The sequence below is a fragment of the Echeneis naucrates genome, chromosome 7 (genome assembly GCF_900963305.1).
Source record: "Echeneis naucrates chromosome 7, fEcheNa1.1, whole genome shotgun sequence".
NCBI lineage: Eukaryota > Metazoa > Chordata > Actinopteri > Carangiformes > Echeneidae > Echeneis > Echeneis naucrates.
The window spans coordinates 2,540,205-2,559,233 of NC_042517.1; the positions used below are offsets into that span (position 1 = coordinate 2,540,205).

General features: G+C 42.3%; 1 protein-coding gene across 1 annotated transcript; it reads right to left on the reverse strand.

The window, feature by feature from the left end:
* Positions 1-12,053: 12,053 nt before the first annotated feature.
* Positions 12,054-16,928, reverse strand: zfp64 (zinc finger protein 64 homolog (mouse)). Its single transcript, XM_029506622.1, has 6 exons — positions 16,707-16,928; positions 16,393-16,560; positions 16,128-16,274; positions 15,922-15,984; positions 15,577-15,828; positions 12,054-15,450 (listed from the first exon to the last, which is right to left on the reverse strand). Exons 1-6 carry the CDS (start codon positions 16,726-16,728, stop codon positions 14,030-14,032), a joined length of 2,073 nt encoding a protein of 690 aa, XP_029362482.1. The 5' UTR covers positions 16,729-16,928; the 3' UTR covers positions 12,054-14,029.
* Positions 16,929-19,029: the final 2,101 nt, after the last annotated feature.

Sequence of the window (19,029 nt, forward strand, 5' to 3'; positions counted from 1 at the left end):
AGGGAAAGGCCGGGTTGGTTTCTGAGCAGGACAGCAAACAGGTAATGCTTCCAGCAGCTGTGCTCGTATTCTTGTACTTCCTGCTGAGTGGGCTTTTCATCGTCAACAACTCTGTTGTCATTAGCACATTTGAATTTCTTAAAAGTCAAATTCATTCAAATGCACAAATAACAAAATGTGCATATGCTCGTATGCGATGTTGAGCGTCTACCAGGATCCTGAATCTCTGCTTTGGCTTTTAAACCGGCTCTGAATGTTTCCCCAGAAACCTAATCCAACAAAACAGCCCATTTCTCATAAAGACGCCACATGAATGATGTGAGCGGAGCAAGTTATAGTGACCCTGGGACACACAACTCTTCCCTTTGCCCAAACGCACAACTTCCACTGATTTGCACTCATCTGCGATCTCCGGCCACCGTCGTATCGGCTTCAGGCCAGAATTTATTAAAAATATTTCCAAGCCCGTGTTTCAGAAATCAAATAAGAATAAGAATAAATGAGAGGCCGCAGCATTCAAAGAACGAGATGCTTTATTCATTCTGTTGTGTGATTTTTGCTATTGACAAACGGCTGATTATGAGCTGCAAAGAGATAAAATCAATATCTTTTATTTTTTCTTCTTGTTTGCTGCTGCTGCCGCCAGCGTTGGCTTGAGATAGAGGACTGGGTCAATAAGCAGCACCAGATAATGGAGATACACAAAGAAAAAAATTGGGGAGGTTCTCCAATGCAAGCCATTGTGCACATTATCTATAACTCCATTAAAGTCCGTAGTTGTGTTCATGATTGAGGCCGTTTGAGAAAAATACATAAATAAATAAAAATCTAAAATTGGATCAGGACAAGATGGAGGTTAATAAGTGTAATTAAACGGCATTTTTCACCCTTGGAAAGTTGATGTTCAGGAAAAATGGTGTAATTCCTTTTGGACAAAACTTATAAATGACTAATTCTCAGCTGCGGCGGCGAGGCAGGGGCGGCACTCTGTGTTTCTCAGCCCACCTATAATCGGAAGTCACAGCGGCTTCGTCCTCCACACAATGAGATAAATATACTACTCCGCTCTCGCCTGCAGATTTTTCTCATAAAAAAACCCTTTGATAGTTTAGCCATCTGGCCGCGGCCTAAAAAAGTCCTCATAAAAGAGGCCCAAATAAGGTCAAAGGTCACTCCCCCCCTAGGTCAGGGGCCCTGGAAGGTTGTTATAGTGGACTTTACTAATGTTGTCAGCTCAGATCTCCTTGACAAATTAAAGCACATTCTTCTCTTTTTAACAAGTATTCCATTACAGTCTGACTTTTCATGAGGAAATATTATTCATACTTTGCGTCTTTACTTGGGGGAGCAGGGGGGAGTCAGGTATAAGCTGCACAAAGGTGGAATATGAACTCGCCCTGGTGGTGTGGGGGGGCGGAATAGATTCGCCGTAAATCAAAATCAAACTTACAGTCTCAGTCGTTTATAAATACAGAAATTTATATATTTACATATATAAATATTTCCTGTTTTTATTCATATTTTGGCTCGTGTCATTAGAAAAGCGTGATCCATGTGCGGACGGGTAAACAGCCTTTACTCAACACATTGTACATTAAAGGTGCAATGACACGGCGTCATTAACCCTGACCTGTCTGTGTCTCCGGCCGAACGTCCACAGGATGAAAGGCTCGCCTCGGACTTATCACACAGACGCACCGAGCTGGCGGCTGCCTTTGTGTCAACATGCACAATCTGCCTGCTAACATGAAGCAGACTTTGTGAAGTTTGGTATGAGACCGGATCCGCGGAGATTATGGAGCTAACGAATCGCTTCAAATGACGAGATGTGGAGCGGCTCCACGTCGTGGAGGTCAGAAGCAGTTTGACATTTGTGGAAATATGACTTATTTGATCAGCACAGAGACTGGAAACAGGGGGAGGCAGGGGGAAACAGATAGGGACGCTCTGTTCAACAGCTTCGCTTTAATCTCAATTTGCAGGCGAAAGGAAAACCACTAATTTCCTGTGGCCAGATTTCACTCACTGTCTTCAGTCAGTGTGAAGCTAAGCTAAGCTAAGTAGGGATACGTATTCGTACTGGACCGTTCGGTACGAGTGCACAGAACAGATAACAAGCAAAGCTGAACTACTCACCACTCCTAGACTATCCCAAAGCCATGTATGTTGTCTCTTACCAACCTCCTTCAGCAACCCAAACAAATTTGAGTTAATGAACTCTTCTAAACCGGCTGTGTCGCCGGCGGCCTCAGCACTTCCAACTGCTGTGAGTTCGCGAACGTTAGCTTAATCTGAGAAATGCCAACAGTTTCTGAAAGCTGAGAGAAGTTGCACTTGGCAGCCAATATACGGTCAGTACAATAATTCCTCTTGTGCTGTTGTCGAATCTGTTCTTTCGTTAATAAGTGTTTTGGCTAAAAGGGCAAAAACACTTCCTGACAGGACACTGAATGGACCGTCAATGGTTAAAATAAGAAAAAAGTCCAAGTGGACAATAGGAGTCTTCGTTGAAGGGTTAATCTAACTAACAACCCAGGTTAACGTGAGCAAAGACGAGCCAACTCATTTTAGCACCTAGCGTTAGCACAGAGGAGCATGAGGCTCGTATTTTCTGCCTTCCACATTTGAAGAATTTAGCATGTGAGTCAGATTTCAGGTTATTTCAACTGAGCAGTTTGACGTTAAAAATGCTTACAGTATTTTCTACGTGCCACACTTTATTTTATTAAATTTTTTTATTTTCCAACCCAAACCCAGGTATGTTTTTATTTAAAAAGAGCCATCCTTTGTTCAGGGAACAACTTTAGCTTTAGGTACGACAGAAACATGGACCCCTCACATCTAACTCTTGGCGAGGAAGTCAATAAATAAAATTCCAAAGATTGAGATTTGAGTCAGAGATGAAAATGAAGCCAGAGCAGGTTATCTTAATTCTGCACAGTTCAGTCTAACTGAAACGCACAACAAAACCACACCTTGTCCTTCTACACTTTTATTTCCAAGCAGATCAAATAAACAATACAAAACGTGGATTAGTGAGAGTTCTCCCCGACGACAGAGCGAATATCCACATAATGATATCAAGCTATTGTTTTCACTTAATTAACATTAAATTGTGTATTTAACCTGAAAAGCTAATTTAATAAGCTCTCACTAAGTTGATTTGTGAGATTCACGCAGATTTTTCTTTTTCTCTCTAGTTTTCAGTGTTAATGCTAAATGAAGCTATTGATATCTGCATTTACTGACGTGTGCTAACTGTAACACTCCCATCCAACTTTGGCAAGTCACCTCATTCTCAACAAACAAATTCCATTTTCCCCAAAAGAAGATTTGATGGAATATAAAAACAACATAAGTGAACATGAACATACAGCAGCTTAATATGAAACAGTCGAGTATTGCTTTCAAATGTCAAAACTGACTTTTGTTGGGACGTAAAATATATGATGGAAAAAAAAAAAAAGGTTGCCTGTTTTCCTCCAGAAATATCACAGGTGACGTACGAGAAAAGAAAAGCTGAGCAATGCTACATCTGTCTTTATACCTTTTGACTTTCACAGGCATGAGAATGTGTTTGGTTCCAGCCCACATGCTTTCAAAAACCCGTCCAGAACAGTCAAACAAAATGTGGAGCATATGACAGCCCCTATGTGACGGTGGGAAGGGCTGTGTTTCCCACCACACAGCTGCTGGCCTGCAAATTTGTCTTGCGCTCATTGTCTTACTCTTTAAAAAAAAAAAAGAAAAGAAAGGAGTGCTAAAGCTCCCACTCCATGCTCCAGTCACTTCCTAAGAAAGGTGCTGCTGGATGATACATGTGCCGGAGTGTCCAGTTTCAGGGGCATTGGTGAGAGAATTGGTCGTGGACGATGAGCTCCATTAAACACTGCTGAGGAAGTCCGGTGCAATCAATACTGCACGAGCTACAGGTGGGGTGTGTGGAGCGAGCTAACCCTAACCCCACATCAAGGTTACCTCAGCGTAATATATATGACGTGAGGATTCAGAGGAAGAGTGGGATTTTAAGTGATCATGGATCAGAAATTTCAATAAATAAAATCAAAGTTTAATAGCTGGAGAAAATTCTAATTTGATCAACTTTTACAAATCAATTTTTAAAATGCTGCAGAGGAAAAGGAAAACTCTGTCAGATAGTAGATTTACAATCTGGATTATCCACATGAGAAGACCCCCCCCCCCGTCACCACGGCGGTCTGGGGAGAGGACAGCGTTCAGAAATACATCACAGATGTCGTGATCAGCGTCCTCCTTCTCTCCCGTTTTCAATGAACTGATGATGAAAGGTGGCAGGAGAGGGAGGAAAAAAAAAGCTCACTTCAAATTCCACGCAGACAAGAATGCAACGTCTCCAGTTTCTTATAATCAGCATAACTACGGGGGGTGAAAACAAACAAACACTTTTTTTTTTTCCTCTTCTAGTCTACTTTTGCCTGAGGGACCGAAGATGAGGAGCTTCATCACACACACTGTTATTAATCTTTGTTCATTTTAGGTTTAGAGTTTAATTATAGAGCTGGGAAACTAAATACAGTACAAAATAATCTAATCTCAAAGAGACTATTTATATATTTTCTTTTTTACTATAACACATATCACAGTGTAATCTACACAAATGTGAATATGCAGAAATAATCTCAGATTTTTCACTATCTGAATAATTACATATAAACATTTGAAGGTTGTAACACGACACATTGGGAGCGCTTCAGAAACAGAACAGGTTATGTACATTTGAAGATATTTGTGTGATTTGTGTACTCCTCTACTTTTCAAAATAATCGTGAAACAATGCACTTTTCCTTCCACGACAATAAGCTGTGAGTCTTACACATTTTTTATTTTATACACGATTATCTTATAAGATATGACGATATGATGATGGAGATTTAACCACCCAGTCGTAGATGAAGATGCATCACCTCAGTCAATCCCGTCTTAAAGTTCTTGGCCATAAATTGATCGCCGTTTATAACTGCAGAGACTTTTTATTGGAATGAATCACTCCTTAAGTAAAACAATGAACATCCTCTTTGTGCTTTTGTCAGCACCTGCTTTCTGTTTCTGATGCACACCTCTGGCTTGCTGGTGAGCGGTGGGAGGATGTGACATGCCTTCAGTGCCCACAACACAGCTCACATTCCATGTGTTGAACAGTGATGGTCTCCTTTTCAAAAGGAATGCATCATGGTGGAATAATTGCCCTTACTCCTCTCTGGCCACTTAGTTAAAAGGGATTCAGATGGTTTAGGATCCTCCCCCCCCCCTCTCTCTCCACCTCCCCTCCTCCAAAGGGGCAGGGAGAGGAGGACAACATGAGGGGGGGATGGGTGTGTTTGACTTGAGGAGAGCTGAATTTGGAAGGGGGGTGACAACATTTACATAAAAGAAAGGCCAAAGAAAGTTGTTTTTTTTTTTTTTGCCATCCAAGTTTTTGTGTTGCTGATCAAATGAAAAACTTTAAGTTACAGCCCCCCCCCCCCCCCCCCCCCTCCTCCTCCTCCTCCTCCTCCCCCCCATGTCGCAACCTGGTGCTGGTGTGACTGGAATTCCTCAGAGATTCCTTGAATTAAAAGCGACCCGAATTACAGACAAGTATATTGGATTATAGTGGCGTTTTAGAGGTCACATGATCCCCGTGGATCACATAACGACTTGGCTTCTTGTCACCTCTTGTTGGCAGGGCTGGCTGGCTGCTGTTGGGAGGTCCAAGTGGTCCACGCTGCATGTGTGGTGGGACAAGTAATAGCTTATCTAGCATGTACTCACACACACAGAAACATTGCATTTGTTTGGTGAATCATGGACCAACAAGCGTAACAGGTTTGAGAGTTTTGCACTGAGCTCTGCAAGTACGATCAGAGAAATGAGTTTTTTTTGTCTGTAGCAGGTTTTTCTGGCAGGAATATTTTAATTATACACTGTTTGTTCAGCTCTGCCACAATGAGAGCCACACTGCAGCAGAGTGTTTAGTCCTAACTCGGGGTAATAGATTCATTAAAGCTCAGAATTATTTGATTCTCATGCCAGAACTTTGTGCATGCAAATTTAGAGTCATTCATTAACTTCCTGATACTGGACGCACTAAGCTGCGCTCCAAGGTTAATTGCAGTCGTCCGTTGAGTCTTGATGAGTCACTTTTTATCACCAATCACCCGTTTCCACCACATGTCTGTCATCTCCGAGTCTGCACTATCATGCTCCTGTGATTTTGTCAGTTCCACTGAATCTGTCTTATGTTTGCAGCCCCCAGCCCCCACTGTGGGGCTAATTAAAACAATTTCAAGGACAAAGGAGGGGTGCCTATTGTATCACACAACCAGCAGTGCAACGGATATGGTGCCTGAGGGGCACAGTTGTCAGGGATTAGCGCTCTTTCGCAGGCGCAGATGGATACATCAGCCTCCCACCGCCGGTGATGAGCGTCTGACAGGAACAACTGCCTCCAGTGAACTTTATTTATTTTTTTTTTTTTATGGGGGAAGGAGATGCGGCCGTTTTTGATCTACCTGTTGCTCTGCAGAATGCTTAAACCAAACAAATCCAGTTCTTCGTGGACACACATAAAGCGTATTTCAGTCTAGCAGAATGAAAATCGGTTGCAATCATAACTGATCACAAAAGAAAACCTCCACAGGCATCCACATTCCTGAGCTGTGCTGTATCCACTCCTTTCCTAAAACAGTGAGTTCTCCAAAGCTGACTTCCTCTCTTTTTCTTTCAACCGGAGTAACGGTCCAGTGAGCTGGATTCTCTCTGTCCTGACTCACATCCTCCACGCCACAATATTTATGCTGCCTATTGGGAAGCTGTCCTCATCAAATTGCTGAGTGAATCACACCGCAGGCACAGGCTTGCCTCATTATTTCTGACTAATTGTCTGAATATTAGTCTGGGATGATGTGACACTAGAACCAGCCACCGCAGCTATTGTAGCCTTCTGTGTTATATTTATGACCCGAGCTGCTCAACTTGAGCTGAGATACGGCACATTAGACCGGGCCGGGGTTTCACAACCTGAGGTGTTGACAGTGAACGTCTCATCTGAGCTTTTAAGGCATTGTTGTTATCTCTGAGGCTGGGGCCACACTTATCTCACAGAAGGAACTGTATGTTAGCAGAAACAATAGGCTTGATTGAGTGCATTCCCTAAAAGGTGTTGGGTTTCACCGGTCTGGTCTATTTTATAGATGATATCTTTTCTGAAGGGACTTTGGCACACGATCTTTATCAGCCAACTTTATTTTGAGAAATGGTGCATCATTCACAAGCTAATTAATAACCTGCTATAAGTCAGGAAACAGCCTGAGGCCACATGTTGTGGGTCAAACCCAAACTAGAGTCATATCATGTGATTATGTTTTCTGTATTCTGTATTCTGATTAAGATGCAAATGCAAGAGAGAGATAACTATTTCATTTCCATTTGAACAGTATAAATCTCACCCGCACTTTCATTCAAAGGATCACATACCCCCGACTTGATTTTTTTTTTTTTTTTCAAGCCACAATAATGCAATTAGCCTAACAAAGAAAATGGTAATCCATGAGTCAGTATGAGTGCGTGGGTGGGATGCATCTGTAATGACCCAGGAATGACTGAGGAATTTTCACACCAATAAGCTCCAGGAGAGCCAGACTAAAACTTTGCAGCATCACACGTTCATACAGTGCTAATCTCTGCATGGTGCAATTTGAAAAGATAAAACACAACAACAACAACAAAAACTTTTTGCATTCAAAACATGCACTTAACAAAGATGACGTCCACTGTGTCGGCTGGCAGGTTAGGATGTAGCGCAGCCTACTTGAAGTCGTGATAATTCATTCACGCAGTGTGTATTTACAGATATCAGCAGCAGTATGACACGTTATCAGACCACCAGCAGTTTCATAGCTGGGGGTGGAATCACATATGCTAATAAAGCAGATGTCCACAGTCCTCAACACATTCCAGGCAGCCTATAAAAACAAAGCGTCTTTCTTCATCAAGGAGCAACAGCCCTGTCTCTGACTGTCTCCAACCGTCACAAAGCTTCATATAAACATTTAGTGATGATCTCAGAGCCTCCTTCGCCTCGGTCTTCTAAAACAACCGCAGCAACTCGATCCCTCGGCACCACAGCTCCCCTCACATTGGGAGCACCGTGTGTTTGGCCAAGGTGCGGGTCCTCGTCTTGAAAACTTTCCATGACACTAAAAGTTTTTGGAGCCACATCTCTGGTGTCTGTGCCGTCCAACATTGTGCCCGACCGCGGCTGAATTCATCAGCCATTGTTTTCTCTGCACAGGCATTTATTATGTCACCGCAAACATAAGCTTTGTCCTCAGATGAAGGATCAGCCAGGGTTCATGCCCTCAAGGGGTCAAACAAACAGCAAATATGGAAGGGCTATGACTCAGATCCCGGGGATGGGGTGGAGATCATGGTGGGATGGAGACACATTTTCTTTTTCTTTTTACAGGTAGCAAAAAAAAAAAAAAAAAAAAAATTTAAGTGAGCCCTTTTCCAGTCGCATTACTTATGTTAATCCTGGTGTTTGAAAAAGACCAGCCTTTATCTTATCTTCTCTCTCTGCCCCCAACACTGTCAACCATCACTTCTCTTCACACCATATCAAAATGAAAACAGGGCCATTTCCTGGATCCCACATTATACTGAGTCATCAACATTTAAAGTACCGCAGCTCAGCCTGATCAACGTAAAGCACAGTAGATACGGACAGAAACTATTTCTGGACTGTTTGTGTGAGTGAAAAAAAAAACAAAAAACAAAACTTGAAAAGTGGAAAACAAGAGATGAAAAGAGTCAAAACTTTCCAGCAGAGACGCAGCCCTGATCAACATTTCCTAACAGCTCTTCTAATTGCTTCATGTTCAGCATAGATTTGGTTTTATATATTTTTTCCCACTCTGCAAAACAATGAATTTGGCAGTGGCAGCGGTATCTCTCCACATTAAAAGCTCTGAGAGCAGGCTAGGCAAACACAAACCTAAGCACATACACATGCATCTGCACGCGCACACACACTCACACACAACAATGGTTTGTATGTGTAAAGATCAGATTTCCATCATGTTTGTTTTCTTAGGATAAGGCATGTGTGAACAAAGAAAATATGTTGCTGGCTCGTAGCCATCTGCTGAAACCAGTGGAATTTCTAAAAGTGTAAAGAAGTTTGTTTGGATATGCAGCAATTTTAACTGGCACTGTTTTCCAACAATGAGATAACACACACGTGTGAATTTAAAGTTTGAATGTTTACACCTTTTTTTTTTTGTCCTTAACATCAAAGTGTGATGTCATTCTAAATGTCCAGGAAAAAAAGCCCACATTAATCTGCATGGAGATAATCAAATTTACAACTCCAACTGTTTGCAAGTGTAAAGTTTTGGGATGCTTAAGAACAATCTAATCACGCCATAACAACAGGCTGGTAGTTCAAACAAATGCCCAACCACACACACAAAAACAACAACAACAAAAAAAAAAAAAACAACAAAAAACGGACTGTCCTGCTCTACAAACTGTGAGAATGCGGCCGGAGGAAACACAAAGCAACATGCTGACATGAGAGAATGATCAGAGGTTGTCACAAAACCAAGCATAAAAAACAAACCCAGTATCTGTGTATGTGTGTGTGTGTGTGTGTGTGTGTGGGGGGGGGGGGGGGGGGGGGGATTAAACCTGATGGCCAAAGACTAACACTTGTTGGCCAGTTGTCCCAGTAACACTTGCTCTCCACAAAAAGAGAAAAAAATAAAAATAAATAAATAAATGAAAATAAATAAAAAAAATGTAATACAAGAAAACAATTGAGTGATTGTCCCCATCACCACAAGGCACCATGTGCACAGTCCGAACCCAGCAAACAGGCATTTGTTTAGGGTTAGTGGCACAGAAACAGGACAGGAAAACAATAGCTAAATGTCTTTGTTAGTGGATCACAAAAGCTGATAGCTGGTTATTTGCATTCACAAGATCACACTCAGCGCTCAACGGTGAAGCCCATGTCATTATAAAGGACATTGTTATAAAAGCCACTGGCTCAGTGCTGCAGAGCAGAAGGGTACTGTAGCATTCCTTTGTCCATTAAAGGACATTTATGGGCTTTGGTGCTGGGTCAAAATTACGCTTATTTTTCTGCCCCCTGTGGACTGTGTTTACTCTGCTGCTGTCAAAGAAGAAGAAGAAGAAGAAAAAAAAAAGAGGCTGTTACAGAAATGCTTCTGGACAACCCGAGATACAGAACAAAACAAGACAAAAGGAAAAATTGTGATGATCCTGTGAAAAAATGTGAAGAAATAAAAAAAAAAAAACAAAACCCAAAAAACTTATGTATAAAGGCAAAACACAGACACGGGGCAGAATTTGCTGTAAAATGATGCTATTGATTCCACTGTTAGACACAGTAGTCTAATAACATATTAACAAATAATCACACAGCATTCAGAAAAAGCACATGGAGGTGTCTGTCTGTCTGTTGCTCGCCTGCAAAACGGCTGATCAAATCATCTTGCTCTATCGTCTTGTATTTCTATCACCTCAGACAAAAAGAAGTGAACAAAGACAAGATAAAAGCCTCCAGTGTGCCAAGAAATCAAAACTCACTTAAGATGTCAATAGTGTCATGTTGGAGGAAAAAAAAGAAGAAACATGCATTGGAAAACAAATCCATATCAATACTTCACCAATCAGTTAATTTCATTAAGGCATTCAGTGCCATTTACTCTGGGGATTTCAAATTGTGTGCAAACAAAGCAAAGGTCAGAAATGTATTGTTTGGCTGGGTGACAGATTGTATCTGAAGGAGCGCGGTGTGAAAAAACTGTTTGCACTCAGTGGCTGTCTGGGCGATTTATAACCACCTCTGATGAGAGAAATTAACCAGAATGCCAAATTCACTCACAGCCCTTTGACATTTTCACACAGTTTTAAAGTACTCTTTAGTACCGGCGCTCTTTAATTCGTCGGTCATGTGTGATCCACTTCTGCCTGTTGTCCCTCTTATTGCCCGGGTCTCTCTGGATCCATTTATGTCCAGAAGGAATGCATCACAACTTACGATTTCTTTAAGCAGCTGTGAGTGGAAATTGCTTTTTGTGGAGACGTTTATGACCCCATTCAAAGGCTGACATCTCAAACACAGGAAGGAAGGAACTGAGAAGTGCCATACAGTAGAGATCTCTTTTAAACTCCTGCTACCTGTCTGAAAAAAACAAAACAAAACAAAAAACAGCAGGAGCAGAACTATAGATCTTCTGACAGAATTTTTGCCATTTTCAATCAGGAACTAACTTGTGCTTTAAATAGGGAGGTGACCTGCATCCTATCATTAATTCCTTAAAAAAAAAAAAAAATCCTCCAACATGTGTCGAAATAAATTAAGCTTCCAATAGTTCAAACTCTCCCCTCAAGCAAATCTCTAAAGATGTTGTAGGCCATAGAAGAAGCACTTAACCCGGCCATGATGTCACATGTGGAACAAGAGAAGGAGGGAGGAAAAACGGCCTCTCCTCCTCAAGAGTGCTCCAGATTAAGGCCGGGAAGTCTGTTAGATAATAGATCAAAGAGATACACCGGAGAGCACTTCTGGCTTTTTCCCACACAGCGCTCATCTTCATTCATAATAGAATTTCAGGAGGTTTCTTTTTTTTTTTTAATTCCACCTGGAGATCAGCCGACTAGACTTCACAAAGTGTCCAAAAGGGCCTCCGGTGATCACAGTTCATTAGCGTGACTAAGACAAATGTAGGAATCAGAACAGAGCACATTTTTCATTTAAACTGTCTGTGTTATTTTCTTTAAGCTGCCAAACATTTCTTGGTTATCAGTTGTGAGCAGCAGAAGAAAATGAAACTTCTGCGGAGTTGCAACGGAGTTAGATTTATTATTTTTGTCAGATTTCATTTTTATTTCCAAGATATTTTACTCTCGATACAGACTATGAAGAATAAAACTACTAATTATCCAGGAGAATGGCTCCTTAAGTAATGTGATTCATTAAAAACATTTTGCTATAATTTGGTGTCCTAAATTTAATAACTTCCTGCGTCGCTTTGGATATTTAAATCTGTTAGTGTTTATTCCCTTTATTTCTGAGAGTTAGACGACAGCAGGCCACATTTTCTAGAAATAACAAACCTTCATCAGTGGCTCCTTTAAAGCTCTCCAGTAACACACCATATGTAAAACTGAAGTCTAAAAACTTTCTTTGTGAGGTAGAAACCTGGCTGCTAAATGGACTCTATGCTAACCTGAGCTAACCATCTGTTAGCCTTAGCTTCATAATAGACAATTCACAAGTAAGGAAAATTCTCACTTCTCATAATGGCATATCATTAATTTAGCATGCTAGCCTGTAAGTACAAGACATCTCATACGCATTAAGTGAAATGAATTGTAAATATTACTGATAACACAGTTACACATACCTTCACATACTTAAAATGGAAAACGTACAAGGTGAAAGATGAGTTGTCTAACATATCACACTATGTGTTTTATTGGATTGTAAAAGGGGGCATTGTCGTTATATTTCTTTTTCATTTGTCCCGAGCGCAATTTCCTTTTCCAGGAAGAAGACAGTCCACCTTTTGAATCACAAACCAACCAAGGGGAAAGTTTAATGCAAGGCAAGAGTCATTCATCAAACAACTTCATCTGAGTTCGTGGCCACGCTGAGCCGCAAAACGTAGTCTGCATCAGGAGAGCCATTAGTGCTGAGGGACGACAGAGAAATCAATGGTCAACTGTTCTCAGGAGGCTCCTATTCAGGTTCAGCCTTCACTCTCAGCAAATACTAAGTGCTGAAGTCTGAGTGTAAAAATGGCCAGAATAATAGGCAGCTGCGAGCAAAACAGGCACTTTATTGAAAAATCTATTGGGAGAGCAGCTCGGCTTTTAGAAAACAAGACCTTGATATGCGGCCTAGTGTTTTGTGCAGTTGACATCTACTTTGTAGTTTCAGAATGAGGACTTGAAAATATTCATTTCCAGAAAGGGTTCGTATACAGATCTGCTCAATCAATACTATCGAGACTCCCAAGGCTCCACAGTTTCATGGTAAACTTCACCACCACTCTCATCGCTCTGCTTCCACCTTCTGGACAAACGGGGTGAAAAAAAAAAAATCATGACACACACCCTCAATTTCCGCGTGTGCCCATTTTATTAACTCACACTATAGAATTTCTTCCAAGCTGTCTTTTTGAAAATAAACAATATTTAAGTCTGGATGCCTCCAAAAGTTACACTTGAAAATAGAGTGTAAGAAATCACGTCCTAATGATTAACTTTTTACCTTCAAAAAGTTATTCAGTGTTAAACATGGCGACATTCTGGATTGAACTAATGTGCTACGACAACAATTCATTATTCTATAATCTGAAAATTAGAACAACTAAAGCTCCCAAGGTAACAGTGTTGTTACTTTGGTGGTTAATGGTTAAAACAGCTAGAGACAAAAACTGTTATGCGTTAATGGCCTTTAGGTCTTGAGCCTGGTTTATACTTTTGCAATGAATTGACACTGAGATTTTCATACCTGCATAACCCCAAGCCTGGGGCCACCTCTCCAGAAAGGTGACTTCATGGTGCAGTAATGTGGACCGCAACAACTGTGATTAGTCTGTTTGATAGTCTCTGCGGTTGGACACAGACAGAAAACTCACCTTCTTCTGCATCAGTTTACTGGCCGTGCACACCATCTCCTCAGGCGTCTTCTCTCTTTGCTGTGTTGCAGTAATTTGAGTGAAAGCAAATGTTCAACATTCACTGTTTCATTTCATAGTTTGATAAAACCCCCCCAGCCGTAACTGGCATCTCAAGGGCTTAGTTGCAGAGTAACAAGTATAAACGCTTGCAGTGGTTCAGGATTGCATAGGATGCAGCATAGCGCTTGCATCAAGCCTGTACAGAAGTATAAACCGGACTGGAGACTTGTCACTGGAAAAGAAATAGCTTATAATGCAGATTGTCCCTCAGAAAAACACACCAAACCCTCCACTCATTGTGGGATTCCTTCCAGTGTGTGTGAATCTGAGTAGAGTGTGTGAGGAGAGAGCTGCTCTACTGCGTTCTGCTGTGGCTGAGTGGACACAATCAGGGGGACGCTGTGAATGACCATGTTCTGGCCGCCCAGGCCGATGTTTGGCACCAGCAACTCATTTTCCTCACAGGGCAAGGCACTGTCCTCGACCGGAACAGTCCCTCCAGGTTTGGGGATGTCCTCTGATGGTCCACACACCATGCCAGGTGGAGTTGGTGCCGTCACCATGGTGGTGTTCCCTTCTGTCACCACTGTAACCTCTGTGCCACCTTCCTGGATCAAGGCGTTGAGGCCCTCCAGCTCAGAGCAGGTGGTGATGAAGGTCTGCGTGCCGCTGCTGGAGTCCTGAGAGGTTATGGCCGTCTGCAGCAGCACCTGGTGGAGCGGGTTGTTGGCGTCCTCGGGGCTCAGCTGTGTCAGGAGGACCGTCTGGGATTCAAGGGCGGCCTCTGCATTCTGAGACGACCCGAGGGACTGCACAGGCGCTAGCAGGTTGACCTGTTGGATCATGGAGTTGACTACCATGTCCTGGTTTTCAGGGCTCAGCAGGACCATGTTGCTTTTGCTTTGACCATCCACACCAGACGGGATTAAGGGGTTCTCTGGGCCCAGAGGGTGAGATACGATGATTTTGAGCTGTGCATTGCTGTAAGGCGCCATCGAGTCAGATGGGATGGGAACTTCCAGCTGGGCGCTGTGTTGTGACGCTGTGACAGGGACCAAACTGACTGCATCTGCTGGAGCGGAGAGCTGCAGCTGCAGTACACTCTGAGTATCTCTATGTTGCTTCTTGTGGCTGCGCAGGGAGTCCTCCCTGACGAAAGAAGCGTCGCATGAGTCACAGCAAAAGGCGCGAGCCGCATCCAGTTTGGCCCGGTACCGGGAGCTGACCGGCTTTGGAGAGTCTCCGCCTCCACTCTTACCTCCACCCCTGCCGCCTTTCTCCGGCTTATCCGAGTGGCACTTCTTTTTGTGGATGACGAGGTTGCTGCGCTGCTTGGAGGAGAAGTTGCAGAAGTCACATTTAAAGGGACGCTCCTCCGAGTGGATCCTCTCGTGGACTTTGAGCGCCCCCTTGCTGGAGCAGGAGTAAGTGCACTTTGAACACCGGATGGGTTGAGTTGGTTGGTGCTCCCTGGAGTGCTGCCGCAGAGCGGTCTTGTTGGAACACTTGAAATCACAGTGCACGCAGTGGAAGGAGTTCTCCGTGCCGTGCTTTATCTGAATGTGAGATTTCAGGTTGCCTTTCATGGCGCAGCGGTACTCACAGAACTCACATTTATATGGTTTTTCACCAGAGTGAATCCGGACGTGCCTCTTCAGGTCTGAGTTGATTTTGAACTTTGCATCACATTGCTGGCACTGGAAAGGTGCATCCCCTTGCAGATAAAAAAAATAAAACATGTTGTGAAATAACACAAAATCTTGGTCAACATAATCAACAAAACAACATCCCACAGATTCTGACAATTCTGGATTTATTTATTTATTATTAATTTTCTTACCAGTGTGGGAGCGGAGGTGCACGGTGAGCTGGCTGGAGTTGCGGCTGGCATAAGGACAGATCTGGCATTTAAATGGCCGCTCATCATAGTGGATACGCAGGTGCTTCTTCAGGCTGCTGCTGTCGGCTGCAGCATACGGACAGTGCTTACACTTGTGCGGCTTCTCCCCTGTGTGTAAGCGGCTGTGCATGTTGAGCTTGTCCCGCCGGCTGAAGCGCTTGTGGCACAACTCACATTCAAACGGCTTCTCACCTGAATGGCGGTCAGAGTAAAACAACTTGTGTCAAAAACTAACTCTTAAGGGTTCTAGCCAAAGGGCATCACACTTACAAGGGAGTGACTTACCGGTGTGGGTTTTAAGATGGCGCTCCATGTCTTTTTGGCCATACTGTGTTTTAAAAGTGCAACCTGCAGATCAGGAGAGATTTTGCATTTACAAAGTGTGTGTGTGTGGGTTGTGTACTCAGTGCAGAGTTAATCTAACCTGGGCTGGCAGGATGTACAGGATGTACAGGAATGTGTTACAGCCCTAGACAGTGAGGGGCACCAACCTGAGAAACAGCAGCTGTGTCTCTTTGACGTCAGGGTGGGTTTTAATTTTTTGGAGGGCGTTTTCTGCGCTTTGGTCAGGATCTTTTTGACGCCTCTCATAACACAGGTCTGGTAGGTTTCCTCGAAAACAAACTCGGTGCTGGAATCTGCAGCAGGACGAGATGTGCACAAGAGAAATCCGCTTGTCATTCAGGTTTGAATGCAGATATATATATATATTTTTTTTTTTAACCAGCAGACATCAGAGCCACAGTGTGATTATACCTGGAAGGGAGGATGTAGCAGCGGTGGCTGATGGGCCAGAGGTGGGAAGGGAACATCCATTTTGCTTATGGGCGAGAAAGTCCTCAAAATTATTGTACTGCTGCTTGCAGAAGCCACAGATGTGGATATCTGGGCTCACCTCCACTACAACCGAGTGTCCTGCAGCGACTTTGAGAGGGAAACAACGAAGACGCACACAAAAACAGAGTTGCAGGCTGAACGTAGGTGAAAATGACAACAAGATATCCGCAGCACTACTCTTTCATACGACGTGGTGCCTTTAGGGGGGTTTGTTGAAAGCTGTTTTGCCTCACCTTCGCCGTTGTATGTTGTCATTTTTCGAGCTCGTCTTTGCAGCAGATCAGCTCATCTCCCGGGCTCCCCAAAGTCTACACGACGTCCGCCATGATGTCAAACAGCACCAGCTCGGCTGGACACGCAGCCAAAGCAGATTTCCTTACATGTTTTGCTGGATTTAACCGACCGACGTGTGAATTTCAATGGCAACGACAGTTTACTTCTCTGAGAACTGATTCTGGTCGGTTTTACGACATCCCGTCTGCGGTTTGCGGCAGGAGGAAAAAGTGTGCGCTTATGTCCGGGTGACGTAATGCGTTGCTTTTACATCAGTCGGAAAAATCTAAATTAAATCACGACGTTAAAGCTTACACATTCGTTTGTTTTTCTTTCTTTTAGTTTTTTTGAAGTGAGTTTTTTATATATTCATGTATTCACACGTTTTTATTTTAATATTCGACTTGGTACTTACCTTATGTAATACCTCATTTGATAGCTCAAACCATTCTTGCTAAATTTTGCCAACAAACAACAAACGAAACTAGAGATAAAGTAACACTAGTTGTTATGTATTTTTATGTTATGTATTTGTTATTCTTTATATATATATATATATTTAAATAAAAATCTATTTAAATAAAATTTTTAACAGCTATCACTCTTAATTCAGACCTACAACAACAGCATTGGAGTTCAAACACACTGAAATACATTTTTTTATTTTTATTTGTACTTTTGTGAATTTGAGTATTTCTGTATGGCCCCAATAAATACAAAATAATAAATAAATATTATTTTTTAAGGTCAGCGCGGTACTTCAAACCGAGCTCAGGCTTTGTGGCCTTTGGTTTTTACAAGCACTTGAAAGCACCATCACTCCCATTGAAGAGACGTTGGTTTGAGGAGCGAAACAAAACTCACAGAAGGCCTTTAAACTAATCAAAGAACAGAAAACACCTTCATAAAACTCCAGACTTTGATAAACGTGAATACTGACCTCCGTGAAACACAAAAAAGAGAAGCTATTTGAAGCTAATAGAAGCTAATGTCAACGGATCAAGCGAGCAGCCCACTGCCGCTTCCTGTCGACCCGGAAGTGGTTAAAAGGCTCCCCACAACGACACCAACAAGTTTTGTTTGTTTGTCACTTCGTTTTTATGACCACAACATGATGTTATATCTAAATCAAATTTAAAAAGCTCCTCGGGAGTCAAATGGCTGAAAGCGTTAGCATTAGCATTAGCACCAGCTGTGAAGGGTTTTTATTTGAGAGATGAGTTTGACTGCTGGAGGAAACTGAAATCTATATATATATATATATATATATATATATATATATATATGAACACACACTCCACTGTCTCTCAGCTAAGGGCAATTTACTGGGTTGTTGGGGTGACTGAATGAGAATGCCTCTTTCTTTATGCCAGAGCAGTTGTGCTGGTGTGAATAAGCCATGAAAGTGACTGACATACAGCTCCATTTTCAGTGGCAGGTCCTTAACTGCCTGATTGCCACTGTGAAGCTCAGGAATTTCCTTACGCTGACTTTCCTGCATGGCAAAGGCACAAGACTGATTCCTTCCCTGCTGAAACAGCAAATCCTTGAGTCAGACATGAGGTGCGTACACACACACACACACACACACACACACACACACACACACACAGTTGCAGGGCCTTTCATGGCCTTACTAGTTGATTACCTTTTGTCTTTGAATTTGATATTGTCAGGATTGTCCACACAGCTTCGCACAGTGGTCCTGTAACAGTTTGTGTCATATTAAGAAAAAGAAAAAAGAATAAGGAGAGGAAGAAAGAACTGTTTTCCTTGCAGCATTTTGAAATGGGTGAAAGACATGAAAAGGAGATAATTAAAAAAAAAAAAAAGGATGTGACCGAAAGGCGTGCAAAAATCATATGCACATAAATCCCCCTCACAACCTCGGTCCCGTTAAATGTACATCAAAGGACCGCATTTACATGAGACACATAAGTGACTCAGATATGTGGTAATTAAAGAAAGACTTCTGTCACCCTCCTAGCAGCCTTGGAGAAGGGGCCAGTTTGCTCACTACTTTGATCTAGACTTTGTTTTTACAATCAAAAGAATTGTAATTTTGTTTTGTTTGTTTGTGCTTTTCACACACACACTGTATTTCCTCCCTTGTGGGATAGTTGAGCAGACTGGTCACTTCGTTATTAGTCCATTGAACTGTTATGTTGAATTAATATGTTTTGCCAAACCCAGTAAAGCTGTGACTAACTATAATTTAGTCATTGATTATTTGGGCAGATTTGTCTCCTAATAAATAAATGTATTATTTGGTCTGTAGAATAT